Source organism: Mesoplodon densirostris, chromosome 4, assembly GCF_025265405.1.
Source record: "Mesoplodon densirostris isolate mMesDen1 chromosome 4, mMesDen1 primary haplotype, whole genome shotgun sequence".
NCBI lineage: Eukaryota > Metazoa > Chordata > Mammalia > Artiodactyla > Ziphiidae > Mesoplodon > Mesoplodon densirostris.
This window is the reverse complement of record NC_082664.1, coordinates 29478036-29492435: the sequence shown is the minus strand read 5'-3', so window position 1 is coordinate 29492435 and position 14400 is coordinate 29478036. Positions and strand designations below refer to the sequence as shown.

General features: G+C 52.7%; 1 protein-coding gene across 3 annotated transcripts in view; it reads right to left on the bottom strand.

Annotated features, from left to right (window-relative positions):
• LTBP2 (latent transforming growth factor beta binding protein 2) overlaps positions 1-14400 on the bottom strand; it is a 101632-nt gene that overhangs the window by 37352 nt on the left and 49880 nt on the right. For all 3 annotated transcript variants that reach the window (XM_060095825.1, XM_060095823.1, XM_060095826.1), the window contains exons 5-8: positions 13537-13707; positions 12816-13022; positions 11692-11975; positions 10548-10650 (exon numbers count right to left, since the gene is read on the bottom strand). In XM_060095825.1, the coding sequence (XP_059951808.1) occupies positions 10548-10650; positions 11692-11975; positions 12816-13022; positions 13537-13707 (765 nt within the window). The remainder of the gene's footprint in view (positions 1-10547; positions 10651-11691; positions 11976-12815; positions 13023-13536; positions 13708-14400) is intronic.

Here is a 14400-nt window from a genome sequence, read left to right as displayed (position 1 = left end):
TCTTCTATCTTCTATATAGGTTCAACTTTTGGTGGCTCACACAATAGATAGTCCTTCATAAATTTTATTGCTGAAATAGATTCTTGCAAATACCAAGAGACATGTTAATAATACCTATAACTTCATCCAGTTATACAGCAAAATGTGAGTGTCTCACTGTTTTAAAATGTTTTCTTTTTTTTATTCTTTTTTTTTTTTGAACATTTATTTGTTTATTTATTTGGCTGCATCGGGTCTTAGTTGGGGCACATGGGATCTTCGTTGCCACATGCGAGATATTCGTTGTGGCATGCAGGATCTTTAGTTGTGGTATTCATGCGGGATCCAGTTCCCTGACCAGGGATCGAACCTGGGCCCCCTGCATTGGAAGCAGAGTCTTAGCCACTGGACCGCCAGGGAAGTTTCTAAAATGTTTTTCTGATCAAGACAGCCTTTACTCTATCATTAGCTGTTATCTCTGGGCACATTATACACTGAAGGCAAGGTCTGGTATTAACGATAGTAGATATAAGCTGTATTTTATATAGACTTCTTGATCATTTGACTCCTGGGGTCCATTTTGGGTCCCATCTGAGAGGTCATCATTATTTTTACCTTGGAATATGGCCGATTACGTGTCAGAGGAGAAGTGTCAGCATTACATTTTTAAAGGACCCCTTAGGATTATTCATATTATTTCATTTTGTTTATTTATTTTTTAAAAGAGGATTTTTAAACAATTAATTAATTAATTAATTATTGGCTGCGTTGGGTCTTCGTTGCTGCGTGCGGGCCTTCTTTAGTTGTGGCGAGCGGGGCGACTCTTCGTTGTGGTGTGCGGGCTTCTCACTGTGGCAGCTTCTCTTGTTGTGGAGCACAGGTTCCAGGTGCGCAGCCTCAGTAGTTGTGGCTTGCTGGCTCTAGAGCTTAGGCTCAGTAGTTGTGGCACACGAGCTTAGTTGCTCCGTGGCATGTGGGATCTTCCTGGACCAGAGCTCGAGCCCGTGTCCCCTGTATTGGCAGGCGGATTCTTAACCACTGAGCCACCAGGGAAGCCCCTCATATTATTTTAAAGCCTGTTTCTCTGCAAGAATTTTTTAGAGTCATTTCTCCACTTGGTGAGGGCTGCTTTAGGTAAAACTAGACAACCTAACTGAAAAACCCCACAAACAGAGCATTGTCGTGCATCACATGTTGTGATACCAAAGACAAACATGAGGAGGTGCCGTGTTTCCCTGGAAGCCCCACACTTCCCTGAGGACACTTGCAACAGTCTGACATAGAGATTAAGTGAGGACATAAATTAGTAAAGCTTATTTTTTTTTTTAAGATTAAAGAACTGTAAATTGAAGTTGTAATTTTTTTTTTTTTTTGCCACGGATGGTCTTCCCCAGGGTTTGCATGTTCTTCCACATGGGGACTAGGCTTCAGCCTAAAAGGCCGCTGTGTGGCGATAAGTGAGTATTCTGAAAATGTTGACATTAAGAAAAAGGATGGGGTGAGGCCAGGAAATGTGAGTGCCTGGCCCGGGGCCTGGTGGCATGAACTGAAGACAGGGAGGAAGAAAGAAAGAGGGGAAGTTGTTTGGAGAAACTCAGAAAGCAAGCTGATTAGATGCAGGCGCAGAAGGTGGGAAGGAATATCTTGAGGCTGATGCCAGGGGCCGGGAGAACTGAGAGAAGGGGACATCTGGATAGGGCTTCGGAGGCCTGAGGCCTTTGGTGCATATTGTCCTGTCTGTTTCCTGTCTGTTTCACAGGTTAGGAAGGAAGGTGAAGCTCAGAGGGGGCCGAGTCGGGGTTGCAACCAAGCTTCTGGCTGCCAAGGGCACATCTCTCCTACACCCAGAGAGGAAGGGAGGGGGGAGCCAGGAGGCCAGGGCAGCAAGGTGGTGCCAGGAGGGAGGAGGTAGGCAGAAAGACCTTGCTTCTTTACGGAGCAGGAGAGGGGTGGCAGAGAGCTGGGATCACAGTAAGGCTGGGCACCAGCTGTGGCACCTGCAGGGTACCCCGAGAAGCTGAGCACTGCGTGAACTGAGAGGAGTGGGGCTCATCCGTTAGTCTGGAAACATGCGCTTTTTCTAGAAAGTGATTTCCTCCTGAGAGGACTCTGCCTTCTCACTGGCCTGAAAAGAAACTGTCGGCTGGACAGCCCTTGGTGAGGGCAGGCTTCTAGAGAGAAAGAAGTGTCAAAGCCAGCGTTCCTCGTGAGACACCCATTTTTGCCAGCACCCCGCACCCCACCCGCCCCGAACCAGGGCCCTCAGCGCCCTTCCTCAAACCTCACAGAGGCCTCCTATAGGGGGCTGGATCCCAGCTTCTGTAAGACCAAGTGCAACAGCCAATCCAGAAAAATCTGCTTATATCTCTTTGGGGGAAAGAAAGTCGAGGTTGAGATGACCACATGGAAGGGAGAAACCTTGGCTTGGGGTGAGAACTCAGCACCCACCCACGGCTCTGGGTGAGATTTCGGCAGTGATGGGGGAGGGCGGGTATCACCAGGCGCACCTCTCAAGTGCTCCCAGCACACGTAGGCCTTCCCTTGCTCTAATGCTTAATGGACTGTGCTGTGGCTGCCTGTTTGCTTGTCCATCTCCCCTGCTAGCGCATAAGCTCTGTGAGGACAGGGACCTTGCCTTCTTTGTCATTGCTATGTCTCTGGAGTCAAGCACAGCACACGGAATAGTATAGGCAATCAAAAGGGAATGAGTAATAATAGCAGACACTAAAATAGCTCATACTATGGGCTAGGTCCTATTATAAAGGCTTTACAGGTAATAACTTATTTAATCCTCATAACAGGCCTTGGAGATACTTACTAATATTATCCCCATTTTACAGATGAGCAAACTGAGGTACAGAGAGGTTAGGAAACATGCCCAAGGTCACCCAGCTGGTGGACTGAGCTGGGATTATGCATCTGCTTCCAGAGGATAAATTCTGAACTATTCCCCTCTACTGCCTACAAATAAATAAATGAACAAACGAATTCATGACAAGCCTTAGGAGTTGTCTAGGACAAGAATCTTAGGGTCCAGAGGTCACAGGGAGATGCCTGCCCAGCAGGAAGCATATCACCCTTCCTGGGAACTCCTCCTCTCCCTTTTTTAAAACAAGGGATCGGGAGAGTGAGTGAGGAAAAAAAGGCAGGGACACCCAGAAGGAGGTCAGAAGAAGTAATCAGATGCTGGGCAAATGCTCCGTAATGTGTACAATCAAAGCATCATGTAGAATCGGTAAAGGAAATAGTGAAGAACCTGTACTCCTCCCACGGCCCCTCAGCCGGATCAAGGATAAATCAAGGGTCAGAGAGGAGAGGACTTGTGGATCTGGAACAAGAGAGTGGCTGATCTGGGGTTCCTGTGGGTGCTTCAAAGAGGCTCTTGGGAAGTGGTCTTGCAGCTTGGACTTTGACCTGAGAAGCCAAAGCAGCTGCTGAGGGGTCAACTGGACTCAACCTCAACTCCAAGGAGTCTGAACATCACCAAATGCCTGTGAAGCACGTAGGGCAGACATGCATGACTTTCCTGGTCAGGAAACCTGGGCCGTGAGGGCCTGGAACTCAGGTCTTCTGGCCCCGGACCCCAGCCCTGTCCACTCACTGCTGCACCTTGGTTGCTCACAGATGGGGAAGGAAGCAGAGGGTCCCCTGGCTGCAGCCTGCCCCCACCCTGCTGATTCTCACTCTTGGCTGCTGGAATTCCCAAGGAGGCCTCAACAAGAGCAAACTGATTGCTGGAGACAGTTTTGGCCCTGACTCCGAGACAGAGCTCGGGGAGGAGATGGTGGAGACATGTGTCTGGCCACAGGGCTGTTTACAAGCCACGCTGATCTCAGTCTGTGATGACAGATGGCTGCAGCAGGGAGATGTGGAGGGTCCCTTGCCACACACCCTTCTGCCCAGAGAACAGATGCACACACACACACACACACTGGGCGAGGCTAAGTTTGATGCACAGGGCCACGTGAGCAGGCTGGAGCTGAACCAGATCTGTAAACTTCAGATGGGTAAGCTGGAAAGAAACTTTGACCCCCCAGGAACAGTGGAAAGAGTGTGGGTGCTGGGGCAGCCAGACTAGCATCTAATTCCTGGCTCCACTCTGACTAGCCGTGTGACCTGGGCACATTTCTTAACCTCCTTTGGTCTTAAATTTTTCACCTGTAGAAGTGGGGACAGAAACTCAATTCGTGGATTGTTGTGAGGATTAACTGGTTGTTTACTGAAACAACCAATGTCAGACTGAAACTAGCACAATGCCTGGCACAGTCCCTGTGGATGTTCCTCAAGCCTCCCTCCCTCCCTCCCTCCCTTCCTTCCTTCCTTCCCTCCTTCCTTCCCTCCCTCCCTCCCTTCCTTCCTTCTTTCCTCCCTTCCTTCCTTCCTCCCTTCCTTCCTTCCCTCCCTCCCTCCCTTCCTTCCTTCTTTCCTTCCTTCCTTCCCTCCTTCCTTCCCTCCCTCCCTCCCTCCCTTCCTTCCCTTCCTCCCTCCCTTCCTTCCTTCCCTCCTTCCCTCCCTCCCTCCCTTCCTCCCTTTTTTCCTTCCTTCCTTCCTTCCCTCCCTCCCTCCCTCCCTTCCTTCCTTCTTTCCTTCCTTCCCTCCTTCCTTCCCTCCTTCCCTCCCTCCCTCCCTTCCTTCCTTCTTTCCTTCCTTCCTTCCCTCCCTCCCTCCCTTCCCTCCTTCCTTCCTTCCTTCCTTCCCTCCTTCCTTCCTTCTTTCCTTCCTTCCTTCCCTCCTTCCTTCCCTCCTTCCCTCCCTCCCTCCCTCCCTTCCCTCCTTCCTTCCTTCCCTCCTTCCTTCCCTCCTTCCCTCCCTCCCTCCCTTCCTTTCCTCCTTCCTTCCTTCCTTCCCTCCTTCCTTCCCTCCTTCCCTCCCTCCCTCCCTCCCTTCCTTCCCTCCTTCCTTCCCTCCTTCCCTCCCTCCCGCCCTTCCTTCCCTCCTTCCTTCCCTCCTTCCCTCCCTCCCTCCCTTCCTTCCCTCCTTCCTTCCCTCCTTCCTTCCTTCCTTCCCTCCTTCCTTCCCTCCTTCCCTCCCTCCCTCCCTCCCTTCCTTCCCTCCTTCCTTCCTTCCCTCCTTCCTTCCTTCCCTCCTTCCCTCCCTTCCTTCCTTCCTTCCCTCCTTCCCTCCCTCCCTCCCTCCCTTCCTTCCCTCCTTCCTTCCTTCCTTCCTTCCTTCCTCCCTCCCTTCCTTCCCTCCTTCCTTCCTTCCTTCCTTCCTTCCTTCCTCCCTTCCTTCCTTCCTTCCTTCCTCCCTTCCTTCCTTCCTCCCTCCCTCCCTTCCTTCCCTCCTTCCCTCCCTTCCTTCCCTCCTTCCTTCCTTCCTTCCTTCCTTCCTCCCTTCCAGCCAGAAACACAGTTTCGAGGAAAGCAAGCTGGCCTGCTGCCCCTCACTGGCTGGAGACACTTGGGCAAGTTACTCTCTGAGCCTTGGTTTTCTTATCAGCAAAATGGGGATGACTTTTCCTTTCTCTGAGGGTTATTGTGAACACTAAACAGGCATGCAAAACCCGGAGCATGATGCTTGTCACATATTGGTAATTATAATAATGTCCATTATTCCAGATTTTCCTCCTTGGTGAAGTCCTAATGGATCCTGCAATGACTGTGGAAATGCCACCCAAAGACAGGCTCTGACTGCTTCCTCGGGAGGCTCCGGAGCCAGAGTGGGTGTCTTGGTCACCATGAACAGTGAGGTGGAGAGGGGTCTGGTCAGAGCCCTGGCTCAGATAGGCGCTGCTCCCGCCACCCTAACCCTATCCCTCCCAGGGCTCTCCAGGCCAGAGATGCCATGTGTCAGTGACACCTCTGCTAGGGTAGGGAGGGTGCTAACTTGAGCTGAGTCACAATTCCCAGGAGGCTTCGAGTCCCTTGGAAGCTCTCAGAACAACCCTGAGCCAAAGAATCACGACTTTTATCTGCCCAACAACTGGAGTTCTGAAAATCTCATTTCTTTAGGGCAGGAGACTGGGTGTCTGACCGAGAGTTACAGAGAACAGGAGCCCCACCCCGGCACAGCTGTTCCCCCAGCCGGGGTCCTCTAGCTCATTGAATGCCTAAGCCAAGAAGCAGAGGAAGGGGATTACAGAGCGATTAGAAGCAGGGCTCTGGGGTCACATAGACCTGGAGTTTCAGGCCCAATTTCCTCATCTGTAAAATGAAGATAGTAACACCCACCTAGAGATGTAATTAGGATGCAACAAAATGAGAACGAACTTAGTGTGGTGCTTGGCGCGTATTACATCCTCTGAGTAAAGGGCTGCTAATGAGGACGTGATGAGAGTGATGCTGCCGTGACTCACCCTAGGGTTCTCTGCTCCAGCCTCCTCAGACATCACCTTCACCTGCCCACTCTCCCCGGGGGCTGGCATCACAGACCTACACCTGGAACACTCCTTGTGGGCAAGGGCCATGGCAAAACCCAGCCAAACCAAGGCTTTCCTTCTATTGAGAGTTTCAAATAAATTTTCAGATGTATATATAAACCTATATTCCCTCAAAAATCAATTTCCTTCCCCCACTCCTTCCACACACCTGTTCTTGGTAGACATACTCCTCGTGACGGGGAGTTCAGTACTTCTGGAAACATCCCATTATATTGCTGGGCAGCTGCAGTTTTTAATAAGTTGTCCCTACTGCTCAGTTTCCAGTTGAGTTCTGCCTACTAGAAACATCCACACATCGGCTTTTGCCCACCCCCTGAAACCACACGGAACAAGCCTGCCCACTTCCCCCCAACCCCCGGATGTTTCTTTCAACACATCTCTGTTAATTCAGGCCTGCACTGCAGGTTGCTGCCCTGCCTGTCTGTTCGATCCAATCTTCTGGCAGGATGTTGTCCTTCATGTATACGTGGAATACAGTCCTGGGATGCACCCTCTTGACTGTAAAATCCTGGTCTAGCATCCTGATTTGTATTGTCTTCAGGTTGCCCCAACGCCCCCCTCCCCAGAATGATTAGGGAGATCCTGGTCCCCTAAAAATCAGACACACTGTGATTTGAATCCTAGCTCCCCTGTCCTAGCTGTGTGACCTTGGACGAGTTCCTCAGCCCTCTCTGAGCTACATTTTTCTCCTCCGTCAAATAGGGATAAAGATCCTTAGCTTGCCGCTGATTGTGACAATGAAATGAGATCATGTAGGTGCAAAGCACAGCATAGTGTAAAACTTCAGTACCTGGCAGCTATTATTGTCTTTAAGAGGGAAAGACGCAGAATTCCTTGAAGGGGACCAGCAAGAGAATCAGCTCTCCCTGGAGACACAGGGAGGGGCCTGGATTCTGCGGTGAGCTCATCCTACGCCAGGCAGACGGAGAGATGGTCTTGTGGCAAACAGCCGGGGCCCACCGCTGCGGGCCGCGCGCCGTGTGCCAGCCCAGCCTGCCCCAGCAAAGGGGCCTTGGGGTTGACACAGCCAGTGCCAAGCCAGATGGGGCAGCGGCCAACTTTCCAGTCAACCCAGATGTCTGTCTTTCTCGGATAAAAACTCAAAAATGTGGCCTCAGTCAAAGTGGCTTTTGAGAGCTGTGTGCTCTCCAGACCCTGCAGAAGCTCTGAGCTGCGACTTTTGATAACTCCCCAGGGGTCAGGAGGATGTGGCTCAGGCCAGGTCCTGGCAGGTCAGCTGCATCTGTCACTCAGAGTGAAGGGAGAAAGGTGGGGGGGACCAGAGGCTGGCCTAGACTGACTCTCTGAGCCGTTTCCCTGAGAAAGAAGGCACTGAGGGATTTTTCTGGAAGAAAAGGGGTTTGTCTGTGCCATGTAACTGAGACTTCAAGGCAGTCCTTTCCCATGTCAGAAATAACAGCACTCTGCAGGGACCTTCTTCAACAGTCCTGTACAGCCTCAGAAGCCAAAGGTGATTTAGCGGAAGCCATGAAGTCACGTGGTTCCCCCCGCTGCTGGCTTCATCACTCCCCTCACCCCCTGATTCTACTAGACCACCTTGTTGGGAATGACAAAGCCCTTCCCTGAGGGGCACAGCCTTATTTTATCAGAAGAGAAATAGAGGTTCAGAGGGGCAGAGCCACCAGGGCTGAGAATGTTCCAGAACTCAGGAGTATGCTTGTCTTGCCAACCATTCCCAAACCTACCCCAGCAGCTCACCTTTTTTTCCAGAGTCTTGCACAGTAGCTTGCCTGTCTTGCCTACTTAAAGAAACATTCCCCACCCCGGCCCCAGGCCTGGGCCTGGAGCTAGGTGTCTGGCACCCTGTCAACACAAACAAGGTTCCCCAGCATCTTGCCCCGTCTCTCTACAATGCCCAGCTGCACTTTAATGCATTTTAAATGTTTACATTGCCCTTTGCAATTTCTTGCTCAGTGTGGGGAATGCCTAACATTCCAGGGTCTGCACCCTGGTGCCCAGCTTGCTGAGGTGTGCTGAACACAGTGGGGGGTGGTGCTAGGAAGGGACAGGGAGGGGGTGGGTGCTCAGCCTTGGGTGTGCTATGCTCCAGGAAATGTTCTCACTCTCTCGATCTCACCTGCCTGTGCAATTTCCTTGGGTTGTTAAGCTCTTTCCCATCTCTTTGGCCCCCTCTAATAATTCTATTTTTTTAAAATAAATTATTTATTTATTTAATTTTTGGCTGCATTGGGTCTTTGTAGCCGCGTGGGCTTTCTTCAGTTGTAGTGAGCAGGGCCTTCTCATTGCAGTGGCTTCCGTTGTTGTGGAGCACGGGCTCTAGACGCACAGGCTCAGTAGTTGTGCCTCGTGGGCTCTAGAGTGCAGCCTCAGTAGTTGTGGCGCACGGGCTTAGTTGCTCTGCGGCATGTGGGATCTTCCTGGACCAGGGCTTGAACCCATGTCCCCTGCATTGGCAGGTGGATTCTTAACCACTGCGCCACCAGGGAAGCCCTACTCTAATAATTCTTCAGACCTCATCCTGGATGTCACCTCTACAAGAAGCTTTCCCTGATCCACCAGTTTGGGGAAGGATCTCCTACCCCACAGTGTACAGATGTGCAGGTTGTGCACTGCACAAAAGCTCCACATCTAACAGAATCATTGGCATCCTGGCTTTGTCCAATTATAAAGACTATTTTGAATGCGTGGAAGGGGCACCTTTCTCTAATTTGCACAAAGGTGGTCCTGGTTCTGCTGTCTGCGCCCCCCTCCCCACCAGCCTGTACGCTGGGAGAAGGGAGGCACTGTTTCTACCTCGTTCTCCACTGTTAAGGCCTACACACTACAGGTACTTCAAATGGGTACTTCATCAATGAAAATATTTGTTGGCTGAGTGGAGTGTGGGATATGGAAGTCTTAAGGGTGGGTCTGACCAGGAGGAAGAAAAGTGGTGAAAACATCTTTGGCCTGCAGGGGGAGATGCTGAGCAGCTCCACACGCTCCTCCCCATGGGGCAGTGGGTCCAGTCCCCCTTCCCTTCTTGGAGGGATACTTCTAACAGTAATTATAACAGCTACCACTTACTGACCTAATGCTAAGTACAGGTGCCATCTCATTTACTCTCCACAGCTGCCCTACGAGGCTGGCACTATAACTGTCTCCATTTCACAGATGGGAGGTGGGGCAGAGAGAGGTCAGCTGGCAGAGCTGGGACTGGTACCTGCCATGTATTGGATGCTCAAGCCTGAAAGCTTAATATACTACCCTTTGGTGCTTCACCAAAAATTCTATCACACTGTGAAACTGTCCACATTTATTTTTAGTTTGGAGAATATGGTCACTGCTCCACAGCCGAGTCTGAAGTTAGGAACAGCCCTGCCATTCCCCCTTCGGGCTCTGGGCCAGGCCCCGCACAAAGCTGACTCACCAAGTTGACTTTGACAGGCAAAAGAAATACATGCCAGGCCTGGACCCAAGCCCAGGAGTGAGGCCTGCAAGAGGAAGACAGGCTGAGCGGGCAGGAGCCACACTCAGGCATAGGTACCTTGTCACCTGTCTCCCAACTTTAAGATCAATGCCTATGAGGGTGGCATTTTGCTCCCTCCTGAATTCTCACTGCTCATTATAGGCGAGGCACCTGGTGAGTATTTGCTGAATGAATGAATATGTTAGGTTTTCCCACCACAAAAAAGAGGGCTGGGAGCTGAGTTTCCCATACCCCAAGGCCGAGGACATTCAGGGACAGTTGCCCAACAGTGATTCAAAGGCTGAGAGGCAGGAAACAGGAGGTGAGGAGGAGGCCTAGGGGTCTCTCCAGGGAGAGAGTGAGAGAAACACTGAGTCACTAAATCAAGACCTCTGGGCCCCTGGTACCTGGGCAGGGGGTATGTGGAAGGGGGTTGAGGGGTAGAAGAGGGCCCAGCATGGAACGTAATTCCTAAAATCTGAGCAAGAACAACTGGCAAAAGAGAGTAACCCATTCCAGGCCATCAGACCGAGCAGGCAGGCCACGCTGCACCTGGCAATGGGTCTGAGCCGTCAGGAACCTCCGCCACCAGCCAAAAGCACACTCAAGGCAGATTTGGAAAGCTTTCCTAGTTTACCAGCCTGTTCTACCTGCCTGGCCTCTGAGGCCTTGGTGGGAAATGCAGGGGGTGGTGCCTGCAGCAGAGGCCAGGCCCTGGGAGAGCTTTGCTGACAACCCTGGACCCTGGCACCCAGCACTCACCTGGTCTGGGTGGACACGGGGCACAGGAGGTCACTCCCCAGAAGGCTCCCACACTGCCACAGCAGTCCTCTTGGGCAGTCAGCTCCAGCAGGGGGTTGGCACACTGGAAAAGAGGCCATGGACACTCATCACCTGCTTCCCTCCCCTGCTGTGCACAGAGATGTCACAGGAAAGCCTGAGACATGAGCTCACCACTCACATCCTGCAGAGAATGCCCCCACCCAAGGGAGGGGAGGAGAGGGGAGGAGTTGTCCCGGAAGGAAGCAGTGAAATCCAAAGTCCACTCTGCCAGACCCTAAACTTGGGAGGGGAGTGGCAGGGACACATCCAGATAAGATCTTCTCTGTGAAGTCTGCAAACTGCCCCCATCCATGTTCCCAGCCCACAGAGGTTGGGCTTTCCTCCATCAAACTCCAGGGAATGCCAGGGCCACCTCCGTGACCAGGGTCCATGCTCAGCGACACCACAGCTGAGAGGTGGGGAGGAGCTGGGGACTCAGAGCCCCTATCCCTTGGCTACTCCCTACCTCCCCCAGTTCCCAGGAGGGGTTTCCGGGAACGCCAAACTGCAATCCTAGGGAAAACCATCCTGGGTCTGGCTTAGCCCCTATCCTTAGGTGCCTGGTCTCAGAAAAGCTCACGTGATTTCCCATCACCGACTGAGGAGGATGCCACCGGGGGTAGGGGGATGGAGTGTCTTATCTTTGCACCGCCAAGGCTGTGGGGTTTAACCTGCATTTGCTAATTTCACATCTCTGTGACTCCACCCTTAACTGAAGACCAAACTCCTTCTCACCAGATCTAATAGCCCCACTACCCACGCACCAGGAGTCCTACACTCAGCTCCAGGAGAGCCCAGGATTTGCTGGGACACAAGGACGCTTGTTCCCCTCCAGAGGCGGCCTCTCTTGGGTCCTCTTCTGTGTGCCCGGCACTGACAGGTACCCAGTGGCGACCAAGTAAGAGGCTCAACCTCTCTACGCTCAGGCAATTTTATGCCCTGAGTTTTCCCATGTGGGGAATGGGAGACCCTGTAGATTCACATTCCTTAAGAACACGGAAGAGAGAGAGAAGGAGGAGGGGCACTGCAGGAAGCAGTCGTGGGCCCAGAAGACCCCGGGGCTGGGCAGGAGCTGCCTTCTCACCTGTCCATTCACAGCACTCAGGTAGCACCGGCCCAGCAGTGCCGGAGACCTGGGCACCACCGGGGGTGGCGGCCGAGGAACCTCTCCAGACCGAGCCGGGATGCGGTTGCTGTCCCAGTGACCATGGCCGGGGCTGGCGGGGAGCCAGGGCGAGGGTCTGGTCTCCACGCTGTTCTCCTGTGGGGCCTCGACCTCGCCCCGTACCCGAGCCACCTGGTGGACCTGCACGGAGGCCTCAGGCGGGTGGTGGATGTGCACCTTCACCAAGGAGGGGTTCACAGAGGCTGGGCACAGGGGCTGGGGTCAGAGGTGGGGAAACAGGGCCCCACCCTCTGGGGAGTGCAGCAGCCCTGGGCCAGGAGAGCCACAGGCTGTGTCTCCCCAAAACTCGCCTCCATTTCTTCACTCTCTACTCAAAACCCAGAGCAATACCGCAGGGAGGACAGGACCAAGCACAGACTCCTTCCCTCCCCACCTTTTCTTGAAAAACCTTCATTACCAACTTCCAAACTACCTTCCTGATTCCACCTCCCCCCATGATCCTGCACAACCTTCGAGCTCCAGCCCAACAGACCCTGCATGGTCCCCACTACATGCCTGTGTTCACACCAGTCCCTCTGCCCAGGAAGCCCTCCACTCCCCTCTGCTTAACCAAAGCCTACCCATTGTTTAAGGCCTAACTGAAGCCCACCTCCCCCATGCAGCCTTCCCTGAACTCCCCAGGCTTGGGGCTCTCCATCCCCTGATCTCCTACAAAATTCTGTATTTTTTGTACCCTTTATTTGGCACCTAATAATGGAAGGCAGAGGAAAGGAACTATTTTATGATGCTATTCTTTCTCATCTATCCTCCCTCTATTGTTCAGAACCATGGGTTCCTTGAAATCAGGACCCTTCCCTTATACTGTTTTGTCTCCCCCATCGCACCCCATAGGGGATAAGAGCAAAAAAAAAAAAAAAATTTGATGAACTCAGGTGGAAGGGCAGAGAAAAACTTAGGGAATGAAACTGAGCGCTAAGGGTAGAGGAGAAGGAAGGGCTGGAGACAGCTTCCCGTCCCCTCCATGAAGATGCCAGCACCCACCCTACACGGTTACCCAGGTCGCCTCCCAGCCCCACACTCACCCAGCTGGTTGGAGAGAGGCAGCGTGAAGGTGGACTGCTTCAAGGGGCCCTGTGGCGAGGCCCTGTGGCGGCCCCCCATCTCTGGAGGCTCCCTGTCCAGATTGGGAGTGGGCAGGTGGCAGAACTTCCCAGTGGAGTTGGTGGGGCACCAGCATTCGTCCCTACCAATGCAGCGGCCTCCATTCAGGCAGGGGATCTGGCAGAAATCTACAACATCGACCTCAAGGTGACGTGGTGGAAGAACACAGCAGCACCTACTATGTGGCCGCTGGGTGACAACAGGGAAGCAGGGGGAACAAGACCCCCAAATCTGGAGGGCTTTGGGAACCGGGCACCCCCTGAAATGCAGAGACTTTCCAGGAGGCCTGGGAGGATGGATAATAACAGGCCTTGCCTTTCCTCCACCCTGCAGTAACCTGGGGGATGGGACGGGAGTGGGGGGCTTGCAGGGGGTGGCACTGTTAACACCTTCACTTTTCTGTGGAGGAAACTTGGATTCAGCGAGGTTGTGTGACTTGCTCAGAGTCACATGTGACAGAGCTGGGTGAGGACTCAGCATTGTGTGATTGGAGACCATTCACAGGAGCCACGCTATGAGAGCACCCGGCCTCCTTCCTGCAGAAGAGCTGGGCTCCAGCCTAAGGCAGGCCTGTCCTTCTGGCCACCCCTGCACCCAGCCCCAGGGCCAGCCAGGAACCATGTGAGCGGGGAATGAACTCACAGATTCGGAAGCCAGACTTGGGGTCATGCCCGTGGCCGCTCTGGCTGTACAGGGTCGTGGTGTCGCCACGCTCGCAGCTGCTGGCACAGCGCCCATGGGCACAGGTCTGCTTGCAGATGGTGGGAGTGAAGACGATCTTGATCTTCTTGATTTTCTCCGTGAGATTCAGCCCTGCAGAGAGAGGGCTTGGGTCCAGGGGGCAAGGCTGAGAGGCACAGCTGTGACTTCCAGAGGCTGGTTAGAAAGGCCCACGGGACTGGGTTGAATCCATCCCAAGGGCATTTGCTAAGTACCTCCTGGATGCAAGGTTCCATAGCAGGGGCCGAGTAAGAGCTCACAGTCCAACATCTACTGAGAGATGCCAACAGGCCAGCAACTGAGTTCATGCTTTATGCACAATAACTCTCAACCCTCTTGAGTATTATTTTAGGTTGAACCACTAGAAATTGCCATTTTTGTAGGTTAAAGTGGTTGAATATTGCCAATGTTCTTATATCTAATCTAATATTTCCATTTGACAGTTAAGGAAACTGAGGCTCAGAGAAGGATGGGTTGCATCCCAAGTCACACAGCTAACAAGGGCTGCAGCTGGGCTTTGCACCAAAGGGCAGAGGACAGAATGTAGCTCAGACTTGCCAGAGAAGAGAGTTTTCCAAAAGAACACATGAAAGAATGATTAGAGTTGGGGGTTGGAGGCCCTAATGGCCAGAACAAGGATAGGGCACTTTATTCAGTTGGTGGTGGGAAATCATGGAAAATTTTCAGTGAGAGATCAAAGAGGAAGTGGGGGGAGGGTAATGCCATCTGAGCTGGGGTGTGCAGGTGAATGGAGAGACAGGGTGACTTGTTGGGAGGTCATTGCAG